The sequence below is a fragment of the Rhinoraja longicauda genome, chromosome 5 (assembly GCF_053455715.1).
Source record: "Rhinoraja longicauda isolate Sanriku21f chromosome 5, sRhiLon1.1, whole genome shotgun sequence".
Taxonomy (NCBI): Eukaryota; Metazoa; Chordata; class Chondrichthyes; order Rajiformes; family Arhynchobatidae; genus Rhinoraja; species Rhinoraja longicauda.
In genome coordinates this window covers 46,427,032-46,454,972 of record NC_135957.1, presented here as the reverse complement: position 1 = coordinate 46,454,972, position 27,941 = coordinate 46,427,032, and the positions used below count along the sequence as shown (strand labels likewise).

The 27,941-nt window shown below is 40.8% G+C and overlaps 1 protein-coding gene across 2 annotated transcripts in view; it reads right to left on the bottom strand.

The window, feature by feature from the left end:
• The window catches only part of LOC144593611 (XK-related protein 6-like), a 295,045-nt gene extending 277,136 nt beyond the window's left edge, over positions 1-17,909 (bottom strand). For both annotated transcript variants that reach the window (XM_078399450.1, XM_078399451.1), the window contains exon 1: positions 17,347-17,909. In XM_078399450.1, the coding sequence (XP_078255576.1) occupies positions 17,347-17,900 (554 nt within the window). In that variant the 5' untranslated portion in view covers positions 17,901-17,909. The remainder of the gene's footprint in view (positions 1-17,346) is intronic.
• Positions 17,910-27,941: the final 10,032 nt, after the last annotated feature.

The following is a 27,941-nucleotide window of genomic DNA, read 5'->3' as shown; positions in this document are numbered from 1 at the left end:
AATCACCCAGAAAGTTGATAGTGTTGATACAATTCTAGAGAAAATAGCAAAGTTGATGAAGATGGACAGAATTTAAGAGGCAGTAGGGAAGTTGGAAAAAATAACCTACCCATCTTCCGTCATATCATACAGATGGCCAAAAAGGACATCAGGCAGAAGGCACACAGCAGCAACAATGCCAGGCTCGGTAGTGAATAAACTTCAGAGCAAACATCAGGCGCTCCAAGCAGCAATGTACAGTTGCCCAACCTTACTTAATCTTCATGAGATAATGAATACCTAAAATCTCAACAGCCCCTATCAGCCATGTAGATAGCCCCTAGATAGAGCTCTTAAGGATAGCGGAGTCAGGGGGTATGGGGTGAAGGCAGGAACGGGGTACTGATTGAGAATGATCAGCCATGATCACATTGAATGGCGGTGCTGGCTCGAAGGGCCGAATGGTCTCCTCCTGCACCTATTGTCTATTGTCTATGTAACTTCTGGGACTGATTCCTCGTCTCATCAGAGAGAAGTTTGGAACTTAGAAACACCACCATGAAACAGGCAAAGCAGAACCAAACAGAAATGCAATAAAAGGGGGGCAGACAAGAAAATCACTATATCCTTCCATGTGCATAGAACAAAGTACAGCAACAGGCCAAAGCCCCACAATGTCTTTGCAGAACATGATGCCAAGATAAACTGATCTCATCTGCCTGCACATGACCAACATCCCTCCATTCCCTGCAGAATGCCACCAAAATTTCACTGATGTACATCTGCAGTTACACTCTCGTGTCACACTTCACATAGCATTTTCACTATCAAACTTAAGAAATTTAATAGACCAAAATTCGATAATTTTATCATAAATCAATGTTCCTGAAAATTACTTGTTGCGTGAACTCGTATCTCTATGCTGTAGAGCTTTCACAACTTCATGACAACCTGAAGCAATACACAGTCGTTGAAATTCCAATAACATATTGCTGACAGTCCACCAAGGCCTGCTGGATCTCCTGTTTGCACACCATTTTAACTCTTCTTCCATTCCAACACTGCCTTTTCTGTCCTGAGCCTACTCCATTGTCAGGGTGAGGTAACATGCAAACTGCAGGAGCAGCACCTCCTATTCTCCTCAAGTAGTTTACAACCCAAAAGCTATGAATATAGAATTCTCCAAGTTTAGGTAACTAACCAACCACAGCACACCTCATTCCCCCCTCCCAGTCTCTTCCCCCTCTCCCAGTCTCTTCCCTGTGCCTCATCTGGACATGCACCCATTTCTCCCCCATTCCCTTGTCCCTTTCCACCTCCGGCTTCACATTTTGTACCTTTTCTCACAGCGTCTTGTCTTCTTTTCATCTCTGGCCTTTGCCCATCTGCCCATCTCTGCCCATCAAAGCCCACCTCACCTGTATCCACCAATCACTTGCAAGGCTTTGTCCCGCCCCCAATCTATTCCAGCTTCCTTCCCCCTACTACAATTAGTCTGAAGAAAGATCCCGACTAGAAACGTCACCTACCCATGTTTTTCAGATATGCTGCCTGGCCCTCTGAGTTCCTTCAGCACTTTGTGTCTTTTTTTTAGTATATACAGGCTGTTGTAATAATGGAAATTTACCCTTACAGAATACACAAATCACAAGCAAAAAATTTGAAAAATTGATTTAATATTTCTCTCAAAACTAATATGAAAAGAAAGTAATAAATATAAAGAAGATGCATTTGAGCCATATGCACTCCCATTCTATTGAAATTACCACATCTCCAATTATTTATTTTTACTTTGGATAACTTGCTTCTTGTTCAATAGCAAATAAAATCTCATGATACTGTCGTTATCATCTTGAAAACAGAGAAAATGCCGGAAATACTCAAGTCATGGAGCATCTGTGGAAAGAATTAACATTTTTGGTCAAAAAACAGGAATTGCTGGAGGGCTTAGCAGTAACAGACATTCTGACAAAGAGTCGCCAACCTGGAATGTTTATTCTGTTTCTCTTTCTACAGATGTGGCCTGACTTTGAGTATTTCCAGCATTTTCAGTTTTTATTTTAGATTTGCAGCATTTAGTTCAGATTCTCACCATCCCATAAATATTCCACCAATTCAACGTGGGACATTTGATGCACTTCAATCCCCAGAACCAGATTCAGCAATATCTACTACCTCATTAGAACGGAAATATACTGCTCCAGAATATTATCCTGGACAACTTTGAGACCTTCCACCTCTGCGCTTAACACTATTACTATCCACACTTAAATGGGATAATTTAAATTCCCTATCATAGCTAACCTATTATTTCTGCATTTCTTTGTCATTTCTTTGTCATTTCTGCATTTCTGTCATTTCCCTTATATTTCTCCCAACCATTAGTGATCTACAGTGTAGTGTTTCCAGGCTCTAACCAAACACTTCACAACATCTTTGCTCTCCAGCAGTGACATTCCCTTTAATGCATACTGCTCCTCTTTGTCCTTTCTTTTCTTCACAATTCTTCCCAAATATTTTGTCAAATCCAAGTGTTGCAAGATTCTGCAGCTTCACATAAAACTTCAATAAATCAAAAGACAAAAGGACAGTAAAAGGAAATATATTTCCCATTTAAACTTTTATTTTGATCATTAGAAATGTCATTTACTGGGTCTAATGTTAAACTAAAATGAGAAAACAAACGGAAGAAAACTAACGAAGGATTTTTATTGAGACCTAATATCCGGTTTGTAAAAGTGACGTTTATATGGTCAAGGTATTATAAATGTATCTATGGCAATTTAAGCATAAAGATTATATAGTGTGTTTTACGACTTCTGGAACTAAATCTAATGCCAGCCTACCCTTGCATGTGGGGTGCCCCTGTGCTGCTCCTCTGTCCGTAGACTATAGTAGTTGAACATCATGGTTCATAACCACTTCTTGAAGACAATTTTACCAATTTGAAGATAAGAATGCCACTCCTCAAACAGCTAAAAGCAGTGTACCTATGCATTGAGAACTTTGCTGTTTCTCAGACAATATTACCCGCAAATGTTAGTTGAGCGTCTTATATTCTAAATGTAATTACACTTCAAAAATTGCCAAGTGCTTTGGGTTGACTTGGCGATGCACACAAAACAAATGCAAATCTGCCTTATTTTACATGTTCATAAACTGCAAAAGCCCCATTAATCCACAAAGATTTGAAACCAAGCTTGTTCCTGTAAAATATAACATAACAAGCTTAGTTCTGTTGTGCATGTGGAAACAGCAGGTGTAATTTGAGGCATTGCATAGGCAGAATACAAGGTACACAGGCTACAAAGCAATTTATTGTAATATATTGCAATCGGTGGATCAAAAGTACTCACAGCAACTTTAAAATTACACAGGCAAATACAATTGTTTTTCAGTTACTGAATGTTTTGCATCGAAAGTTGTAATATAAATAGTTCTGTTTCTATAACATCTACAATGTAACAAAAAAAAACTTGATTGATAGATACATCATGGAAACAGGCCTTTCGGTCCGACAAGTCCATCCCACCAGTTCTATGTTTTCCCACTTTTGCATTCATTCCCCACACTGGGGACAATTTACCAACAAATTTCTTGAATAAGGAAATGGACCATGACCCGATCAGACATTTAGGTTCTAGTGGTGCCATTGTAAATGTAGAGACTAAAATGGTGTGAGCTGTATGCTGCGTACCAGCTATCCAGCCAGAAGCTAATACCAGAGGAAAAGCAGCCTGCAGATCCAAAGCCTAAGCCATGAAGTGTAGGCTATAGAATAACAGGACCAAGAGAAATTTGAGGAAGTTCAATGACCCAAAGGATAATTCTCCCTGCTTCATCTCAAAGCATATTATTTTAAAATAATGCAAGCAACTTTTTTCCACTTCTCATTTGCCCACAAATTCAGAAAAAAAGGGAATCACGATATGTTCTAAAAAGCACTAAACAGCCAAGAATAACTATATTTGTGCAAAAACAAACACAAAGTGCTGGCGTAACTCAGCAGGCAGGGCAGCATCTCTGGAGAACATGGATAGGTGAAGTTTCGGGTCATGACCCTTCAACTACAATATGAAGTTTTTGACTACATTTGTGCAACTGGATCAGTTAAGTGTCAGCCCAAATAAGAGTGGCAAATTTAATTCTCGTGTAAACTGCCACATTAGTAAACCAGATGATTTTGTGAAAATAATGTGGTAGTTTTGTGGTTTCTAGTACAAACCAGCTTTTAATTCCACCAATTAATTATTTTAACTTAAATTCACCAGCTGCCATGTTGAGATTCACTCTATTGGCCTTGGACTGGCTATTAATCGAGTAACCCATCATTAAACTACATTCCCTTGCTCTGTTCTTTGCAGAGGAAATTATTTTACTCTTTTCTTTTATCAAATCCTTTAATCATCTTTAGTACTTCAATTTGAGCAACCCTTAATCTTCTGGACTAAAAAAACCCAATCATAGGCAAGAATTGGCATGACATTAACCAAGAACCAACAAGCTCATTCCTACTTTGTTTGCATCCCCAGGAAAACCCAAAATTAATTTGGCACAGTGACCGGCTTATGCAACTTCCATAGTACAAAAGGATCCTTAAACATCCGTTAAAAGGAACCTACTGGGAAATGCAGCCAGGCATTCTCTATGCATATGCCACTCATTGAAACCATGTGATGGATATGTAGCTGTGGCAATATTATTTCAAGTGCCAACCCTCCAGTCCTTTACAGCAGCTAGGTTAGTTTGTAATGTACACTACTGGAGCAAACTGGAGGACTTTCACTGATGCAAATTGCATACTTGATACACAAAAAAATTAAATACCTCTATTACAAAAGGTATAATACAGTGCCCTCCATAATGTTTAGGACAAAGGCCCATCATTTATTTATTTGCCTCTGTACTCCAAAATTTGTCACATGTGGTTAAAGTGCATGCACATTGTCAGATTTTAATAAAGGCCATTTTTATACATTTTGGTTTCGCCATTTAGAAATTACAGCAGTGTTTATACATAGTCCCCCCATTTCAGGGCACCATAATGTTTGGAACACATGGCTTCACAAGTGTTTGTAATTGCTCAGGTGTGTTTAATTGCCCCCTTAATGCAGGTAAAAGAGAGCTCTCAGCGCCTCGTCTTTCCTCCAGTCTTTCCATCACCTTTGGAAACTTTTATTGCTGTTTATCAACATAAGGACCAAAGTTGTGCCGATGAAAGTCAAAGAAGCCATTATGAGACTGAGAAACAAGAATAAAACTGTTAGAGACATCAGCCAAACCTAAGGCTTACCAAAATCAACTGTTTGGAACATCATTAAGAAGAAAGAGAGCACTGGTGAGCTTACTAATCGCAGGCCAAGGAAGACCTCCACAGCTGATGACAGAAGAATTCTCTCTATAATAGAGAAAAATCCCCAAACACCTGTCTGACAGATCAGAAACACTCATCAGGTGTGGATTTGTCAATGACCACTGTCTGCAGAAGACCTCATGAACAGAAATACAGAGGCTACACTGCAAGATGCAAACCACTCGTTATCCACAAAAATAGGATGGCCAGGTTACAGTTTGTCAAGAAGTACTTAAAAGAGCAACCACAGTTCTGGAAAAAGGTCTTGTGGACAGACGAGACGAAGATTAACTTATATCAGAGTGATGGCAAGAGCAAAGTGTGGAGGAGAGAAGGAACTGCCCAAGATCCAAAGCATATTACCTCATCTGTGAAACATAGTTGTGGGGTGTTATGGCCTGGGCATCTATGGCTGCTGAAGGTACTGGATCACTCATCTTCATTGATGATACCACTACTGTTGGTAGTAGCATAATGAATTCTGAAGTGTATAGACACATCCTTTCTACTCAAGTTCAAACAACTGCCTCAAAACCCATTGGCCGGCAGTTCATTCTACAGCATCCCAGACATACTGCTAAAGCAACAAACGAGTTTTTCAAAGCTAAAAAATGGTCAATTCTTGAGTGGCCAAGTCAATCACCCGATCTGAACCCAATTGAGCATGCCTCTTATATGCTGAAGAGAAAACTGAAGGGGACCAGCCCCCAAAGTATAAACTAAAGAAGGCAGAGCATCACCAGAGAAGATAGCAACTGGTGATTCCATGAATCGCAAACTTCAAGCAGTCATTGCATGGGAAGGATATGCAACAAAATACTAAACATGACTATTTTCATTTACGACATTGCTGTGTCCCAAACATTATGGTGCCCTGAAATGGGGGGACTATGTATAAACATTACTGTAATTTCTACATGGTGAAACCAAAATGTATAAAATGGATATTATTAAAATCTGACAATGTTACAAATCTCAAATTGTGGAGTTCAGTGGCAAATAAAGAAATGATGTCTTTGTCCCAAACATTATGGCGGGCACTGTATATGGATCAATGCAATTAGAAATCTCAGCATGTGTGGCTGTATTTGAAACCTCTGGGAATCTATTTGACTAGTACCCATTTTCTGAGGGAACATTAAATGCATGATTCTAGAGCAATTAAAACAAAGAGTTTGAACAACTTTTATTGTCAACGGGTTTATTTTTATGATATCATTTAAATAAAATATTGAACAGAACAAATTTAAAGCGAAACAAAAACAGTTTAATTTTTACCATTTGTCCAAGCGATTCATCACCAATATAATTTCTCCTAAATTTAAAATTTTATCTGAAATGAAAAAAACCCCATCAGAAACAAGAAAACAGAATTAACCCTTTAATTTCATAGGTAAATATCTTGGGTATTTGGACAACTTGACAAAGGCCTTGAACATTTCATATAATATTCACAATGTATACAACTCAAAATGTACAAGTCGCTACAATTCTACACAAAGGGAGAAAAAAAATATTCATGCCTTAAAAAAAGCAATACAATGTGCAGAAACAAGGAACTACAGATGCTGGTTTACCAAGGAAAGACATAAAATACTGGGGTAACTTAACTGGTCAGGCAGTTTCACATGGATAGGTGATGTTTTGGGTTGAGACCCTTGCAATATGTATTGTTTGCCACAGTAACAGTGTTTACACAATGAAATATCATGAGCAACCCCAATTCACATAATTACTGTAATTAAAACTAATTGCAGTAATACTAACAAACTCTTTCAGCATTTATATACAAGAATAAACTTCGGTGACATGACCTACAAATGACATGACACAGTATTGTAACAAAATATGCTGTAGAAGTAATTGCTTACTTTGGAATGTAAAAATGGCCTGCATTAACTTGTTTTTTCATTTCTTGTCCAACTAACTGACAAAGGATAAAACCCAAGTATTTCCTGGACGTTAATTTTCACATGTCGGTAATAATACTATTTATTTGCTGCATTGATGGTATTTGCACTACAGGGCAGATTCAGACTCAATCCATAACTAAATAAATAGGATTTGAAGGCTAGACCAAAAAGGTTGAATGTTCTCTTGTAAAATAAATTGAGTCATCAAAGTGAATCTTAATGTCACAATGAAACTAACTCACTGTCTAGGGCGGCCATGGTGGCGCAGCGATAGTTGCTGCCTTACAGCGCTTGCAGTGCCAGAGACCCGGGTTCGATCCCGACCAGGGGTGCTGTCTGTGCGGAGTTTGTACTTTCTCCCCATGACTGCATAGGTTTTCTCCGAGATGTTCCATTTCCTCCCACACTCCAAAGACGTACAGGTATGTAGGTTAATTGGCTTGGTGTATGTGTAAATTGTCCCTATTGTGCGACGGGTAGTTTTCATGTGCGGGGATCGCTGGTCGGTGCGGACTCGGTGGACCGAAGGACCTGTTTCCACACTGTATCTCTAAACTATTATTCTGGAAATAACATTGCACATCTATTATTACAAACTATCATTGTATGTAGGTGGACTCAAAACGCTGGAGTAACTCAGCGGGACAGGCAGCATCTCTGGAGAGAAAGAATGGGTGACGTTTCGGGTCGAGACCCTTCTTCAGACTGATAGCTCTCCTCCTATCATTGGACGTATTCCTGGATTGAATCATGCCACATGTGCCCATGATTTGCAAGTTGCATGCAGTTAATTTTGCCCTTTGTTGTGTCAATGTGCACATGATATTTTGAGAATGTACAAGGGAATAAGGAATAGGAATAACATGGGCATGGAATTCTAAAGTAATAAAGGTGTTGACAAAGGATTAGAGTGGTAGATCTGGAGACAATTTATTTTCAACACCGGGAGATAACAACAGGTGAAAGGTTGCTGATGTATATAGAATTCAAAAAGAGGAAGAAATCGGGCAGGACCACAACAAATGAAATGGAGGATGAATGGGGATAAGGATCTGCAGATGCTGAAATCTTGAAAACACAAAGTGCTGGAGTAACTCAGCGGGTCATGAAGCATTCCAACCATTCCTTTAACAGATGCTGCCTGGCCTGCTGCATTCCTCCAGCACTGTGTTTTGCAAGAGGAGAAAGAGATCTGGCAAGACCACAACACTGATGGAATTGTCTTCTAGTGAACAACTACTCACCAAATACCACAAAACCCAAATACTGCAAATGGTGGAAAATGGAAATAACGTGAAAAATATCTGGAAATATTCAAGGTTTCAGTCAGTTTATTGTCACGTGTACCAATTAAGGTACAGTGAAATTTGAGTTACCATAAAGCCATACTAAGTGAAAAGCAACAAGACACACAACCACATAAAAGTTAACATAAACATCCACCACAGTGGATTCCACATTCCTCACTGTGCTGGATGGCAATAAAGTTCAATAATGTAAAGTAAAAATATAGAGTTAGTATTTGAGGTCAGTGACTTTACATCAGATCTGATGAATCAGTCAACCACCAAACCACCCATTTCAATTCACTGGATGAATTTAAAAGAGAGTTAGATAGAGCTCCAAGGGCTAGTGGAATCAGGGGATATGCGAAGAAGGCAGGCACAGGTTACTGATTGTGGATGATCAGCCATGATCACAATGAATGGAGGTGCTGGCTCGAAGGGCCAAATGGCCTCCTCCTGCACCTATTTTCTATATTTCTATGTTTCTAATATTTCTTCTAAGAGTTCTCAACAAATAACAATTAAACCAGCACCATTTGTTTAAGTGTTTATTTGTATAATATTTGCCTCAAGATTACTGGTCAACTGCAGACTCTTTTCTCACTTGAGGAAAAATTCTTTACTCAAAGGGAAGTGAGCCTGCAGAAACCTTCTCTTGCAAAATTTCAACAACTTCCTAAATTTGGCTTGAGCCCACGTCTTGAATTCTTCACAACACTTAAGACTACACTCAGCTCGAATCAGTTTCAGGTTTGTTATATGGTTCACTTTCATGATACATTTGATCAGTGACTTAGATGCATTTAATGTAACACTATTGGGAAATCCTTCAAATTCTTTGACCCTCTCAGTCATATTTATGTCCTAAAAGAATCTACTTTTTAGCAACTAACGTTATAGCTCCATCCTGAAACTCAAAGGCAAATCTATAACTGATAACACTGAAAAAAAGTTCCCAGTGATTTGCTAACCAATTGTGGATCAGTTACCAATTCTGAAATGCAAAAACTTATAACTACTAATTTTGTAATCTTATAGCAACCTCTAGATAAGTTATGTAGCACCAATCCAATCATTCTTTTTCATATTCAGCTTTCAGTCATAACCATTCTCAATCACAAGCACCAATGGAAATGAAAGCAAAATTATGGACGACTTTGCAACAATAAAACACTAAATGAAAGATTAACACAAAAAGGGAGTTTCAAAGACCACTAAACCAAGCGGAATCAAACCTAGAGCCAAAATTGGTGTATGATTTGCATGTGAATGAGATATCATGGAATATACACAGAAAAAGGCTGTGCAAGCATGGCTCCCTTTTTCAAAGAAGCAATCCTAAAGAAAAAATATTGTTTCGGACAATCAAATAGGCATTACATCCAATGTATTAAAAATATTCTTCACTCAAAGGGAATAACAATATTGAGACAATGTGCTTATTAACTGATCTTCTAAGAAAATGAATGAGTTTGCAGTTGAATGGAAAATATTCATTCAACTGCAAAAGGAAGCAGATCTGTTAATAAGCACATTGCCTTAAGCAGACTAGTCTGAAAATACCTTAAACATGCTTCCCCCTTGTGTTGTATGGTATTTTACACCAAGATTTATGAAAATAAAAAAACTTGTTCATTCATTCTTTCCTCACATGGTCTGCAAACTTCTTAACCTTGAAAATGCCATCACATTATCTCATTAAGCAAACTGACATATTTTTCATTTGGGTATTTAACAATATTGTTAAGTCTTTTCATGCCCTTCTCAATGGACCCATTCTTGTCAAATCAAGTTTATACAACGACTTGTATTTACATAATATCATTACCTTCAAAAGTCCTCTATTTCAAGAGAAATAAAATGACAGGCATTAGAAGGGAATGCAAGCATCCCCAAAAACATACATCTGACGTTTCAACAGCAAAGATAGTAACCATGGTGCCAAGGGTGCGAGTTACGAAGATTAGCACCAATGTAGTCAAAGATTGCAATAACAAAAACAATAGAGTAAAGTCAACCGGAACCTGCTTAGGATGAAGAAATTAATATGATTCTACATCTGAAATATATGCAGTGTTTCAAATGCCCTGGTGTGTGTATTGAAGTGTCTCATAAAACAAAAAGCTTGGACATTAGGTAATTATCTCAATGAAGATTAAGAAAATAACTGCAGATGCTGGTACAAATCGAAGGTATTTATTCACAAAATGCTGGAGTAACTCAGCAGGTCAGGCAGCATCTCAGGAGAGAAGGAATGGGTGACGTTTCAGGGTCGAGACCCTTCTTCAGTCTGAAGAAGGGTTTCGACCCGAAACGTCACCCATTCCTTCTCTCCTGAGATGCTGCCTGACCTGCTGAGTTACTCCAGCATTTTGTGAATAAATACCTTCAATGAAGATTAATGCCTTTTCCGCTTTCCACAAAGAAAGTGTGAAACCAGGAATTATCAAAGCTGTGATAAACACATTGGTCAGAAAAGAAAACATGGTCATCTTTCCACATTTTGTGGTGAAAAAATAGGAAATCCCCGAAACATGAGATGCAAAAACACAGGTACAGCATTTACTGCAAGGTCCAAAATTCTTTCATGAGATGCAGATAATATTGCTGAAATCAATAAGTGCATCAAGTAACAAGACTCAAAATACAGAAGACACAAATAATCTAAGTTCCAAACTTCCATAATGGTAAAAGAAGCCAACACCTTCTCCAACAGAAATGTTGAAACAAGCATTAAAAGGGTGCACATGAAGAGATAGGTCACCTTTCAACATTCAAAGTAAGGAAAGCATAAAGCCATCATGCTTTATGCAACTTTTCCTCTGAATGCAAGTTATCTTAAAAGAGATAATACAAAAGATTTTCTCGTATACAACAACCCATTATCAACAACAAACGAATCAACAACAAACGAATCAACACCAATGGCACTTCAGTATCAATCAACTAGAAGAAATAGTGACTTTAAGCAGACAGTTAAAGATGTAGGAGAGGAACCAATCAGAAATATCCAAGTTCCCAATCAGTAAAATAGAACTGATCAGGTTAATGCAAAAGTTTTCAGCAAAAATAAAATCAACCCTAGAAAATGCTAACAAAACTTGAGAAGATATCATGAAAAACAATTGGGTTCTGTACAAATAATGCCACCATATTAAATGAACAAGGTAGGATAGGGGCCTGTCAGAACATACAAGACCTTACATGGATTTAGGTTTCAAAATAATTTCAGAACCGCTGCCGCCAGGTTCCAAGAATGGTTTCTTCTCATCAGTCATCAGGCTCTGGAAACACATTGCAAAACCCAAAACACAACCCCACCTCAGCTACAAATGTTGTAGGTTTTTTTATAAATTGGATTACATGTGTCAGGTTACATTATTGTAGTCTGTTTACCTAGCAAACTGATAGTACAATGTCACTGTGTGCCTGTAAAGTTGCAGCAAGAATTTCATTGACAATTACATGATAATTCACATGACACTCAATTAAACACTCTTGAAAATGTAATATCCTATGAACACATTTGCCAAAGTATCATCTTCAGCACTACTGTTTGGCTCAGAAGGCAATATAAGAGAAAATACAAGAGAATCTCTTCCTTGCACACTGTTTATGTGCATTGAAAGCAAAATCCAATACAAGTTCTACAGCCTTCAAAGTTAAGCCTGGGGAGAAGTTAACAGTTAAAGAAAGGTGATAGTGACTCAAAAGACCCTGTAATGAAACATGTACAATTTTAAGCCCTAGGCAAGAATAGACTGCAGAAAGCAGTTTCAAGCAGAATTTGGGTGACAAAAAAGTTACAATGACACAGACGCCTCAACATCATTTCAATGCTATATGCTCTTAAAAAAAAACCACAATGCAGCTACTGGCATTCCTTTAATAAAACATCCTATGGTTTACAGAAACAGTATTATACAAATCAAACCAAGCCCTAAAATGAAACATTAAAAGAGATAACAGAAGCTTGATTAGTGAGTTTGAATAAATAGCATAAAAAGGGAGAACATCACGATAGAAAGATTTGGAAAGAGTGTTCCATTTTAGAGACTTGCCTGTTGAAGATGCAACTGGCAACGGTAACGCAATAAGCATGGGAAATGTGCTCAAGATCAAAATTGGAGAAACAAAGAAATCAGTGAAGGAAAATAACTGCAGATGCTGGAGTAACTCAGCGGGTCAGGCAGCATCTCAGGAGAGAAGGAATGGGTGACGTTTCGGGTCGAGACCCTTCTTCAAATCAGTAAAGGTATTTTTAGGATACAGGATGGAAATTTTACAACAGATTCATGGAAATGAACTTTCCATTTCACCTTCATGATGGGAAAATCCTCCACCCAATACCTACTCTTTTCAAAATAGCACATTCAAGAGATTCAAGATAGCTTTATTTGTCATCCAAAAAAACGATTTTTTTTGACGAAATTCAGTCACCCACAGTCCAACAATAAAACATTAAATTAGGCAGATTACACAATAAAGCATTAAAATAGGCAAGTTACACAACCCCAAAAACACACAAAAAAAAGAAACATCCATCACAGTGAGTCTCCTCCAGTCCTCTCCTCACTGTGATGGAAGGCCACAATGTCTTTTCCCTTCCCCTGCCGTCTTCTCCCGCGGTCAGGTTGTTGTGGCTGCAGGCCGCACCGAACGGTGAAAGGTCCGCAGCGGGCCGACCCAAGCCCCGCGATTCTGGTCAGGAGATTGACTACAAACAAAGTCAGAGACAACCCTTCACCCACCATGGCACAGGAAAGTGTACTTCTACACAAATTTATCAAAGGCCTTTCATTTACATAAAATAGCAAAGAATCCCAATTGCTGGAGATCTTTACATTTGGCCACAGAAAAAAAATGTTAAGATTTTTGATAGTTATTCTCCAGCACAACTGTATCAAAAAAAACTTTACATTTGGCCACATCGCAAGCAATGGCAAACCCTGAACAATCGCAAGCAATGGCTAACCCTGAACAATCGCAAGCAATGGCTAACCCTGAACATTCGCAAGCAATGGCTAACCCTGAACAGGATCCGCACCCTCCATGCAAGAACAGCCCATCACCTGCACAATAATAATATATTCCTTTATTCATCCCACACCGGGGAAATTTACAAGTGGGGGATGACCTGCTTGCGACTGCGCATATCCAGACCAGACCATCCCACACATTGTGAATGGCTGCTCACTGAGGCTTTTCCCTGGTGGCATTAAGGCCATCCACCCAGCAACTGATGCTGCCCTGGCCTGGATGTCTACCCTTGACCTACAACTTTAGGCTGTGCACGCCATACGCAGGAAGATGATTTGGCCACAGAGAATATGATGCATAAAGTCAAACTCGAGTACAATAGATAGAGCAAAGGAGAAGATAAGAGTGCAAAATATAGTCCTCAGCATGTAATGGTGCCTGCCAAATTAGTGCCCACATTTTATTCAATGTGTTGAAACTCGCCAACTGGTTTTCAATTCCTACCACAGTACTTAAACATCCTGATCAAAGTCATTCTTCCTGGTGCAGTCTCCATCCTTGCCCTCTCTGACCGACTCGGCATCATATCCTCTACTCGTCCATTGAGGTCCTCATTAAGTTGGCTGATCCTCACTGTTCACTTCTCACCTCTCCAACCACAACCCTCAAATCAGCTAGGCTACGTCCAATTACATACTGGGAAAATTTAAAAGGTTTAAATTTACAATTTTCTTTCTTTTTTGTTCAGTTATTCATGTTCATAGCCCATCTCATTGCTATAATTTCCTCCAATTCCACAACTCTACATTCCCTCAACATTGACCACCAGTAGTTTTCCCCATGTTTTCTGCAACCAACCTCGAGATAATCCAAGCTGAACCCTTTAACCATCAACCCTTTTGTCTTCAGACCCTCCATAAAACCTTTTTAATTGGCCACGGTTTTAGGCACCCTCCCAATATATCCTTTGGCTAAATGTCAACTTTCAACTAATTGAGTCATGTACATCTCATTAAAAAGTTATTAAATTAGAAAATCATATTTTAAACATTGTTGGGAACTTGAGAACTGATTAACTCTCAACTGGTTTGACGCTAAGACCAGTGTGTACAAGATGCGATGTCAGATTTGTACAGAAACCAAAATGCAGCATGCAGAACATTAAACACATAACAACCATTTCATTGTGTTTACCTAATAAAATAATTGCTTTTACTGTAGAAATATTTTAGCACACTGTAATAGCAAACTATTAAAATATCACTCATTCTATAGTGCATATGCATCCTATTTACTAATTTTCGATAACTAAGACAGTGAATAAAGGCCAGCAATTTCCAAATTTGAGAGGGAGCAGGGGGTTGCTGCCTGGAGAAAAAACATGTCAGTAGCCCCTTGAAACAGAGCAATAACATTACAATTTTTTTTCCATTGTGCTCATTGAATAAAACATTATCTCCATATTTCACAAGAGATGAAACCACGAACCAAAAAAGAGTGAGAAGCCCATAAACATGACTGAAGAAATTTTTCTAAATATCAGCAAGTTTGTGGTATAATTTGAAAAACTATCAACTAAGGGGAGAGATAGATAATGAAACGAAGTGAAAGCAACTTGGTGGTCATGTTGAGTAAGATTCAGCATTGCATTGATCACCAAAATTCATGGATGATGGAAGGGTGAGGAGTGAGTGAAGCAGAAAAGGCAAAGGAGGGTCCCTTGAAGACTGATAGTCTTAGCAAAGATAATTTCTGCAAATATGTTAACAATATTGCTCAATTCACCTTCAATATCATTCACATTATCATGATCTATCAACTTGAAAATAATATGCTATTACAAAAAGTTAAATTATGACAAAGATTCTCATTTGAAAATACATTACCAAAAAATGATGTACTCCATGTAAACTGGACTGTACTATAAATTGGAAAAACTTACAAGCAATACCAGAGGATATATAAATAACCATTGTACCACATTCCAGCAGCCCTACCATAACAGAATTGGCAAAAATGATGATTGCACATTACCATATTCAAACTGTTATTCACAACTTGCTTATAAAGCTGCAGCAAGACTTTAATTCTTCCAGTTCATATGATAAATAAAGAGCCTGAAACAAAATCGTAGGACTTTAGAGAATATACAATGTTCTCCAGATCTCCTTCTCCAATGCTGACATAAATTACTGAATATATTATGGTGAGTGTGTGCTTTGTATTTTTTTAATTATTTCAAAATAATCAAAGACCCCCAAGGGATGTTCTGTAATTGTCATGAAGACAGCACCTTTAAAATTCTGTAATGACCACAGGAACAATGATCACAATTGTCCACCCTAATGGAGAAAAGGAGCAAATATGCTTTCTTCAAACATCACCCACATTAACAACACATACTCATGATGATCATTCCATCTCTAGACACAATGCACAAACCAACACTTGATATTCACACAAATAGAGTGACAATATCATATAATTCAGAAAAGGCAGCGTCATTTCAGAAAAATCCATGAACAATGCAACATTTTCTCTAAATTTTGCAATACATCTGGAACTTGGGGTCAGTAATGTTTGATGTATTTTCCTTTGGATGTTAAATGCTCTGTCTAGATACTGTGTACATGAGACACATGTTTTATGCGATCAATTATGCCCAGTATGGTGGCCTTACACAATTCGATTGATAAAAATGGACCACTCTTGGAAGTAGTCTGACAACTTAAACATTTATACCAAAGCCTTTTTACTCACTATATAAATGTAACTTGACAAGTAGATATCACATCTCTCCTCCAAATATGACCTTCATTTTTACCAAAAAATGTAATACTCATACATTTTGTCAGATTTACCAAAAGAAAAACCACACTCACTCCACAAATATGATGAATGTTTCAAAGAACATAAAAGCAGTGCTCTTTCATTTATTCTCAACTGTTGTGTCGCCCACATGTTCTAAAAGATCAACCAGAATTAATACATTGTCATGTACTTCCATCACACCTTAATGCCAGGTATAATTTCTGTGCAGTGTAAATTTCAGTGCTTCTCTAAATAAGTAGCAATGAATTATATTTTTCGAATAGTAATTCTTGCCCTAACAGCATGCTGTCAAAGATCACTGCAAATAATGCATTGTAATTATGACAGCAAATGCATTAAAAAATCTGTCCATAAAATAGCAGTTCGTATTTCAAACGAAGATATCCAGTAGGGCCGTTTGAAATATAGTAACTCCATCCATTTTCTCAAAAAAAACAGACCCACATTGTATTACATATTTGTTTTATTCTTATATTCACCACACCTTCAGGACTTATTAATACCCACCCACCGTAAACGTAATTAATATTGCTTGGATCAATGAACATTTCTCAATGGAGGTCACCCCAGACTACTCCAAAAGCTGGTACGGGAGCCACGAATCGTCTTAGATGATTCACTCTCACCGCTGCGCCATTTTTCTGCTATCCGCAGACCATACAACACCTGTAGTGATACTGATCAACTATAAACTCGAATACCATTTCTGGTGTCCAACGAATTTGCAGACCAGCTCCTTAAAACATGTCTTTACAGGGAGGAAAAATATATTTTAAAAAGTCATCTTTCACTGGCATCCTTCCACTTACTCCAGCTGCGGGACACGAACGCCCACCGACCCTGCCACGCAATCTTGCATTATCTTGACTCGATGGAGATGAACCCTCCGACGCAAATTTAAACCCAAAGGATTAGTCAGGGAGAGGGAAGGGGGATACCTTTGATTCATTAATTGTAATATCGCCCGCCGGTGCGCGCACACACACACACTCACACAAAATACCTCCACACTTGTCCCAGCTGCAAGATGTGAATGACCGACTGCCAGATCCATACCGAGGTCCTGCAGCAGCGGTTGTAGCCAGTGGCGCCAGGCCGCCTGCTGCTGAGACCCTTCACACCCCCGAGACCCCCGCCAGCGAAATCCTGCATGAACCACCTGAAGCTGAGAATCTGCACCAGCACGGACGGCACCAACACGAAGAAGAGCGTCAAGCCGAACCACCAGTAGTCCTGCTTCAGGTAGTAGTCGGCCGCCAGCCAGAGGTCGGTCCCCACGTCCGAGAAGAAGATGAGCAGCGCGATCACGATCCAAAGGCAGTCGAGCACCGGATGGTCGCCCCCCTTCAGGTTGCACAGCGATCTCCTCAGGCAGGCACTCCGGCAGCCCCAGTAACATGAGGAGGTGTTGCAGCAGTGGCAGATGTGGAAAGAGCTGCTCGCCTCCCGGTTCCCGTCCAGCTGCTGCTGCTCGTCGCCCTCTTCGGTCACCGACTCGTCCAGGTTGTGTAGCTGGGCGAAACCGGTAACCCCGACGCCGTCAGATTTCGCGGCCATCTTGGCGGGTGCCTGGCACGCTCCGCTTCCGGGGTTACGGCGGCCGCGCGGAAATGTGGAGGGGGGCGGGGCTGGTGGGGGAGGGTGGTGGAGGCGGGGCTGACGGAGGGAGGTGGGGGCGGGGCTGGATGGGGAGGTGGGGGCGGGGCTGGATGGGGAGGTGGGGCGGGGCTGGATGGGGAGGTGGGGCGGGGCTGGAGGGGGAGGGAGGTGGAGGCGGGGCTGACGGAGGGATTGGGGGCGTGGCTGGATGAGGGGTGGGGGCGGGGCTGGAAGGGGCGGGGCTGGATGGGGTGGGGGGGCTAGATATGGGGTGGGGCGAGGCTGGACGGGGGAGGCGGGGCTGGAGGGGGTGGGGGCGGGGCTGGATGGGGAGGTGGGGGCGGGGCTGGATGGGGAGGTGGGGGCGGGGCTGACGGAGGGAGGTGGGGCCGGCTAGAGCAAGGGGGCGGGGCTCGCGGAGGGAGGGGGTGCGGAGGCGGACCTCACCTCCGCATGCCGCGGGGAGGAGGGGGCGGGGCCAGGTATAAGGGCCCCCCCCTGCTGTGATCACGGCCGGGACCGGCTGCCTGTCTTTGGGTTACACTCATGTATGAAGTCAAAATGCCAGTTCTCCTGGCAAGTCCCAACAGTGACAGAGAGCTGGTGCAGCGCATCGTGTGTTGCGATTCAACGACTCCTCCCCTCCAACCCAAAGAGTTTCGTCGCGACATCTGGAAAATTAGGTATTTTAACGTGTAAAAAATCACTCTTTGAACCCCCTTCAGCAGAAGCTGCTTTGTTTTATTAATCCAGGAACTATCCCCATGAAGCAAGGTAGACACAAAATGCTGGGGTAACTCAGTGGGTCAGGCAGCATCTCAGGAGAGTAGGAATGGGTGACGTTTCGGGTCGAGGCCCTTCTCCAGACTGAAGAAGGGTCTCGACCCGAAACGTCACCCATTCCTTCTCTCCAGAGATGCTGCCTGACCCACTGAGTTACTCCAGCATTTTGTGTCTTCCTTCGATTTAAACCAGCATCTGCAGTTTTTTCCTACACCCCATGAGGCAAGGCTTTACAGTGATACCCGTGACCGTAACGGTGCAGTTATAATCTTCAAACAATGACAATAAAGGATTTGATGCTTACTTTGAAGTGATTGTTAACCCACCCCAGCCCCGCAGCAGTGACAGGTAGGTCGTGAAAGAATCGCATTAAAGTCGAAAAAGTGAGTTGAGCAAAAAGTCAAGCGTCAAGTCTGGCTGAAAGAAATGTGTAGGAAGGAACTGCAGATGCTGGTTTACACCGAAAATAGACTCACTGCTGGAGTAATTCAGCATCACTGGATGGAAGGAATGATAGAAATAAAAAAATGTACTACGCTATTTAAAGTGTCTGCGTTCACTCCTTGATTTTCACACACATTTTGAGATCTTAACTTCCATATCTTGCAATTGGTTACAAAGTAGCTATGAGAGCCATTGAAGTCTTGGCAACATAGATGGGAATAGTGGACACTGTGAAGAGTGAAGAACAAAGATATGGAATAAAGCTGAGTGTAAAAAGAGCTTTATGTTGTTGATCTCTCCATGATTGTTCCCATTTTTGTAGTACCTTACAATGAATCAGCATTTCGAAGTGTTCTACACTTCACAAAATAAGAATAGAAAATGCTGGAAATATTTTCTAATGTTAATAATGTGATTTTGTAAGCCCAGAATATAAATGTGTGCTTACAAAATCACATTATTAACATATTGCATGTAATTCTTCAGTCAGAGCAAATGCCATGTTTTTTAATTCATCATCTAGCCAAATGGAGCTGATTTTATCTAGTTAAAGACAAGTTGAAACAATCATACCTAAAGATACCTAAAAAGGTAGTTTAACTTCACCTCCTTGAAATCTTTCACAATTCATCCTATTGAAAACCGTATCCATCAATTCTTCGTTTACAGTTTGACTTTTTCTGGAATATCCAGGCCATCCTCCCTGCTTCCACACTCTGCTGCAAACTCAGTTGTCCAAATTTTACCATGCATTTTCTTGCCTCCATTCCCAATGGTGCTATATTGCCTCCCAAAGTCTTGATTTTAAAAACTACCATAAATCTGTCCAATCATGGTCTGTTCTATCTCAGTAATCTCTTCCAGTCCAGCAACTCACAATAAACTTATTATTTAAATTTGTTATCTCATGTTTTTACTCCATTATTTTTATTCCAGGTTTGCATGAATGTTCTAAATGTGGAATTGTATCTACCCCGATTGATCAAAAAACACTGTTTTCTCTTGTGTGGGAAGGAACTGCAGATGCTGGTTTATACTGAAGATAGACACAAAATGCTGGAGTAACTCAGCAGGACAGGCAGCATCTCTGGAGAGAAAGAATGGGTGATGTTTCGGGTCAAGCCCCTTCTTTAGCTGTCGATCCGAAACATCACCCATTCCTTCCATCCAGAGATGCTGCCTGTCCCGTTGAGTTACTCCAGCATTTTGTGTCTATCCTCTTTGTTTTCTCTTATTGTTTCTGCTTACTGTTTTATTTCTGCATGAAAATGGTGAAGGGCTGTGAAAAGAGAGATGAAGCTAAGCTACAGATAGATTAACAAATCAAATGGCGAGGCAAAAGCTGAGAACACAAACACAAAACTGTTCCAAGGAAAAGGCATATAAGTGAGAAACAGGAGCAGATGGATCACCACGGAAGCTTGCTAATCTGAGGGTTGACTTTAAGACTAATTTGGCATTGACTTTTTCTTTGGCAATACTAATTACTGAATAAATTCACAAATTCACTTGATCGTGACAAGTAATTCTAATTTAATGACTAAATCCTTGGGTTTTAAATATTTCAGAAATTAACTGCTGGGCAGAAACATACTTCAACTTCCACTGGTATAACTACACATAAAGAGTTCACTGTAAAGAATATGTGCACTGATAAACGACAAGCTATATCCACGTCACACCTTTGTCAATGGCATTGGCAATCTCCAACACAAGAGCACAAGAGAGTTTCTCCCTATGCCATTTACATCCTTGGCACAGTCGAGGATCACGGGTGACCACAAATTTAATTGGACCGCCTATATATATGAAACGACTAATAGATCAAGTCAACAGATGTGTATCTTGTGGCAAATAACTTATTATCTGACTTCTGAAAGATTGGGTGTTTTGCATAACATGTATAAAATTGACTCAACTACTCACTCAGGTTATTCCAAAGTCATTTTGCAAAGTTGTGATCTGTACTATTAAGAAGGAGAAGGTGGCTGGTAAATTGAAACAATTTCACCTTCAAGTCACACTTGAGCAGTCATACTATACTTGAATATAATCAAACTGTCTGCAGTACACAGATAACGAATGAAGGGTACAACATTTTTATGCAAAGATATAACATTGAAGTTCGATAAAATCCAATTAAAGATAGTTCAAAGATCTCCAATCAGGTAGATGGGAGGTCAGGACCTCACTCTAACTGATAAGAGGACTGTTAAGTTGCCTAATAACAGCTGAGAAATAATTGTTCCTGATGCTGGAGATATGCGTTTTCAAACTTATGTACTTCCTGCCTGATGGGAAAGGGGAAAAGAGTAAGTGACTGGGTGAGACTGGTCCTTGATTATGCTGGCAGCCTTGCCGAGGCAACTTGCTGTAGATCGAGTTAGCGGAAGGGAGGCTGAATTGTCTGATGATCTCAATTTCTTGCAGTCTTGGATGGAGCCCACACCAGGCTGTGATGCATCCCAATAAGATGCTTTCTACGGCGTATCTTTAGAAGTTGGTGAGGGTGATTGGGGACCTGCTGAACTTCCTACGCCTTCGACGGAAATAGAGGCATTAATGTGTTTCCTTGGCCATAGCTTCAATATGGCTGGTCCAGGACAAATTGCTGATGATATTTATTCCTAGGAACGTGAAGCTTTCAACCATCTCTACTTCGGTGCCATCAATGTAGACTGGGATGTCTAGTGCTGTGCTTCCTGAAGTCAATCATTATCTCCTTTGTCTTGCTGACATTGAGAGAGGGCTCAGTGTCTTGGTATCAAGTTACAAGGTTAATTTATTTTCTGTACTCCATCTTCGATATCCGGTCCACCACGGTGGTGTCATCTTAAAGAAATACAAAATCTTTCTCTTATCATAGCTGGATAATTTTTTAAGCCAACTTTATTTTTTGAATCCATGACAAAGCACCACAGGTTGTTTTTCTTGCAATATTACAAAGCTTAAAATGACAGATTGTGAATCTGCCATGACTTGAATAATAACCTGATGTACCACTTGAAATGTTTATTTAGCTAATTGCCTACATTATTAACTGTGCATCACAGCTGTTGAAAGCCATTAAATTTTGCTCTTCTCAAAATGCCTGGAATTTTTCTTATGGGAATAGAACCTTTATTAGTTGCAAAATTGAAAGAATTTGTTTGAAGGTTCCCTAACAGGTAGGTAGTCCAAACTTATATTGTAATATGCAGTAATGATGTCATTATCAAGTCTCTGGAGAAAAGGAATTGGTGATGTTTTGGGTTGAGAAGAAGGGTCTCGACCCGAAAGATGACCTATTCCTTTTCTCCACAGATGCTGCACGACCTACTGAGTTACTCCAGCCTTTGTGTCTGAACTTACTTACATATACAACTATTTTTATCAACTAAAATTGAAATTGATACTAGATTTCTGCATCTGATATCATTGTCAGGTATACAAATGTGTGTCAACATCCAACAATCACCTAAAAATCTAGACGATGACTGTACATAAATTGTCCTTTCTTAAATTTACTGATGTGACGAGTTAAAGAATCTGCATTGTACTTATTCAGTAGGGTAGCAATGACAATAATGATGAAGACGTTATCCAGATGTAATTAAGGTATCCTGTCTTTAGAATACAATACAATACAATACAATATATCTTTATTGTCATTGTACCCAGGGGTACAACGAGATTGGGAATGCGCCTCCCATACGATGCAATAATTTAAGTAATTTAGACAACAGCAACCCAACGAAACGAAACAATTGTAACAGTTTGATCTATACGCTGTGGCCATCCGGCTCAGCAGGACCGGTTCATAGCAGCTATGGCCCTGGGGATGAAGCTGTTCCTGAGTCTGGAGGTGCGGGCGTAGAAGGCCTTGTATCGTCTGCCCGATGGAAGGAGTTCGAACAGACTGTTGCAGGGGTGTGAAGAGTCTGTGGATGCTGGTGGCTTTTCTGAGGCATCGTGTGTTGTAGATGCCCTCCAAGTCTGGTAGCTGTGTTCCGATGGCCCTCCGAGCTCTATGGACTACCCGCTGTAGAGCTTTCCTTTCTGCCTCCGTGCAGCTGAGGTACCACACAGGGATGCCATGTGTTAGGATGCTCTCTATGGTGCAGCGGTAGAAGGTCGTCAGCAGCTGTTGGGGTAGACCAGACTTTTTCAGTGTTCTTAAGTAGAACAGTCTTTGTTGTGCCTTCTTGACCAGCGCAGCAGTGTTATTGGACCATGTTAGGTCCTCCGAAATGTGAGTGCCCAGAAACTTGAAGCTGGACACTCTCTCCACACTGTCCCCGTTGATAGAGATCGGGGCATATTCCCCGTTATGTGACCTGCGGAAGTTGATGATCAGCTCCTTGGTCTTGGTGGTATTTAGGGACAGGTTGTTATCCGAGCACCAGTCCGCCAGGTTCTGCACCTCCGCTCTGTAGTTTGTTTCATCCCCGTTGGTGATAAGCCCGATCACCGTTGTGTCGTCTGCAAACTTGACAATGGTGTTGGTGTCGAATGCAGGAACACAGTCGTGTGTGAAGAGGGAGTAGAGCATGGGGCTCAGAACACAGCCCTGTGGTGTGCCGGTACTCAGGGTGATAGTGGAGGACAGGTGCGGGCCCATTCTCACTGCCTGCGGTCGTTCCAGCAGGAAGTCCAGGATCCAGTCACATAATGACGAGCTGAGGCCTAGCTGGTGGAGTTTGGTGATGAGCTTGGTGGGGATGACCGTGTTGAAGGCGGAGCTATAGTCTATGAATAGCATCCTCACGTACATGCTCTGTCTCTCTAGGTGAGTCAGGACAGTGTGAAGAGCCAGAGAGATGGCGTCCTCTGTGGATCTATTTGCCCTGTATGCAAATTGATGTGGGTCCAGTGAGTCAGGGATGCTGGATTTGATGTGTGAGAGGACCAGCCTCTCAAAGCACTTCATGACTATCGGCGTTAGGGCAACCGGGCGGTAGTCGTTCAGGTTGGAGATCTTTGCTTTTTTCGGCACCGGAACTATGATAGCCGACTTCAGGCACTTGGGGACCGTAGCCAGAGATAATGACAGGTTAAAGATCCTGGTGAATACCTCAGCCAGCTGTTCAGCACAGTCCTTCAGTACCCTTCCTTGAACTCCATCCGGTCCTGCAGCCTTGCGTGGGTTGACCCTTTGCAGAGCGCATTGTACCTCCTGTGTGCTCAGTTGCAAGACCTGTCCCTCCGCCTCAGCTGGGGTTCTTCCACTCAAGGTGGTTTTGCCAGTTTCAAAGCGGGCAAAGAAGGTGTTAAGCTCGTTGGTCAGTGCCATATCGCTGTGGGGGCAGGCAGGGCTGCTCTTGTAGCCAGTGATGTCCCTGCCACATGCTTCTGGTGTCCGTGGTGTTGAAGTGGTCTTCCACCCGTTGCCTATGGGTGTCTTTGGCCCTTTTAATACCTTTGTTCAGGTGTGATCTGGCAACACTGTATGCTGAAGTGTCACCAGATTTAAAGGCATTGTTGCGTGCCCTCAGCAGGTTTTGTACCTCCTTGTTCATCCAGGGTTTCCGGTTTGGGAACATCTTTATCTCCTTGTCCTCCGTGACATTCTCCACACAGCAGTTGATGTAGGAGAGCACAGTGGATGCGTATTCCTCCAAGTCTACCTCTGAACCGTAGGTGGCCTGTTGTTCAAACAGGTCCCAGTCGGTGCGATCAAAGCAGTCCTGGAGTTGTAGGGTGTTGCAGGTTTGGTCTTGCGGATGAGGGGTTTGTGTGCGGGCAGTAGAAACACTGAGAGGTGATCGGATTGTCCCAGGGGTGGGCAGGGGAGAGCTCTGTAGGCGTCCTTTACGTTCGTGTACACCTTATCCAGTGTGTTTGAGCCCCTGGTAGGGCATTGCACATGCTGATGGAATTTGTGGAGCGAGGCTCGTAGGTCGACCTGATTGAAGTCCCCTGCAACAATGAAGGCACCGTTGGGGTGGGCATCCTGCTGCTAACTGATGGCCGAGTGTAGCTGTGCTAGTGCTAGGTTAGCATTAGCCTGTGGGGGAATGTATACGGCCATGATGATGACCACCGTAAACTCCCGCGGCAGATAGAATGGCCTACATTTGAGCAGTAAGTACTCCAGGTCTGGGGAGCAGTAGCTCTCTATTGCGGAGTGGTTGGTGCACCAGTCATTGTTAATGTAGATGCAGAGCCCACCGCCCTTGCTCTTACCGGAACATAGGAACATGTTATCATTTCATTCATTAAGCTAGTTCTGGGCGGCACGGTAGCGCAGCGGTAGAGTTGCTGCTTTACAGCGAATGCAGCGCCGGAGACTCAGGTTCGATCCTGACTACGGGTGCTGCACTGTAAGGAGTTTGTACGTTCTCCCCGTGACCTGCATGGGTTTTCTCCGAGATCTTCGGTTTCCTCCCACACTCCAAAGACGTACAGGTATGTAGGTTAATTGGCTGGGTAAATGTAAAAATTGTCCCTAGTGGGTGTAGGATAGGGTTAATGTACGGGGTTCGCTGGGCGGCACGGACTTGGAGGGCCGAAAAGGCCTGTTTCCGGCTGTATATATATGATATGATATGATACTAGCATATTCAAGAATTGATTAAACAAACACACTTTTGACTTTACATGAATGACATGCACATCCATTACAATGTTTCAACTTCTCCAAATTATTAAGAATAAGGTTGGATCATACAATCCTTTGCTTGATAGATTTCTCAACAATGCAAATTTTACACTGTATTTATCTCAATTAAATCAATAGCCTTGGATCTACTGGCAAAGAAATTACAATCAGTACTTTTTATTAACAATGCTTATCCCATACCAACGACACTTTGGGATAAAACTTGATCATAAAAAGGTTAAACTAGGAGCCCCTTATAATATTTCTGAAACAAGTCGGAATGAAATATTATCTGTCCTGTAATTTCAAAACCATAGCAGAATTTTGGAAGGCCTTAGTGACAATTATGAATGAATAGCATTTCCATAAGTATTCCTGCCCTGATGCATAACTGATTTCATGTGTGATTGCATAATTGATTTCTAAGAAGTCTTCCCCCTTGTGGCAGCACAGTTCCAATGCTCGTGCAACTTAAAGAGTAGGATTTATCAGGGATTTACCTTCAGCTCTGTGTAGAACCGCCAACATTTACTCTTGTAAGCGCCAACAAGTTTAGAAATCCCCCACCATTGCGGATGTCTCGAACCTATTGACCGTTTTGATTGCTGCTTACGTATCAGGAGCTTCCTGGAATTCTCCAACATTTATTCACAAGTTCACAAATTATAGTAGTAGAATTAGGCCATTCAGCCCATCGAGCCTACCCAGCCATTCAATCATGGCTGATCCCATTTTACTCATAGATCTTGTACTAGGTTAGATCCGCAGAATACGTGTGTCAATTCAATTGAATGGTTATTTTACGCCTCTGAGGACGATAAGAATATGATGCTATATTTTTTAATTATTTGTTTACTACAATGCTTTTAATTAGACATTCCTGAGTTTTATGCGATTCATTTTATGTCTTTAATAATTTATTAAAACAAAATATAAACAATTACAAGTTTCAGAAGTGTTGAAGAACTTAACAGCTTTCAAGGACACGAAGGGCAGGATTTGCCTTTTGCCGCCCAATCCACCCGGGGTTCTCCCTCGGTCCAAAGTCTCGGCTCGGATCGTCTATCCGAAGCCAAGTGTTTGCTATCCATGCATTCCAGCATGAAAAGCAGACACGAAACTCGATGGAATTACAGTGGAAGGACAGTAACAGGGCAGAGCATTCCTCTGTGTTGGTTCCATTGCAAAGGAGAATTTGTCAAAGTACTGTTTATAAAAGGGAGAATAATTGAAAGGCATTTTCTATTTTAGTAATATGCCATTATTAATTGGCGATTGTCACAAAGCAGTCAGTGATGCATGGTGTAACAATGACTATTTTGAAGTGGCTGTTCTTCCAGCGATGCTGTCGTTCTTCAGAATGCATTGTCATTAAAAGCAAAAGAAACATTCTACTATAAATATTTTAAACTGTTTTCAATTTCTAAGATTTCAATTGATCGACATATTAAACACTTTTGCAAAACATCCTATCTTGAATACAGACTGCAGAGAAAATACAACATATTTTGGACAACACTTTCTATTTTACTCCTACTCTGTTCTTTGCCTTGTAACAAAACAAAAATGATTAACATGCTGTATTTGTATTTTAAACCAGCAGCACATTGCAGTTATGGTGCTTGCATTCCCACATTAACTTTAAATGTTATAAAAGTAGATAGTAGCAGCTCCTCTTACAAAAATGTTAATGTAATGGTTTCAATATGTGTTGCTGCCTTTGCTTTAATTTACTGTAATGAAAAATGAAAAGATCACACATTTTATTTAAAATATTGTCTAATGGTAAAATAGCACACTGGTGAGTTATACTTAAAATCTTTTACTGGTTATTTTTATACTATTATTACTACTTTAAGTTATACTTAAAATGTTCATTTCAGCCACTTTGATATTGACCTGTGCATTTCTAACATTTGGTCTTTTCAATGTTCCATAATAGTTATATAAATAGTTGAGAAGAGTGCAATTGTAATTTTATTCCAAGATAACTTGGATAGGTACATTAATAAGAAAGGGTCATGGGCTGTTTGCAGGCAAGTGTGACTAGTTTATTAGCCAACTTGACCAGCATGGACAAGTTAGGCCTAGGGCCTGTTCCTGTGCTTCATGATTCTAAAGTGCTAGTCTGACAGCGGAAGGTTTCCTGAATGGAGCTTACACAAGATTACATTGGTCATGCATCTTAGGAA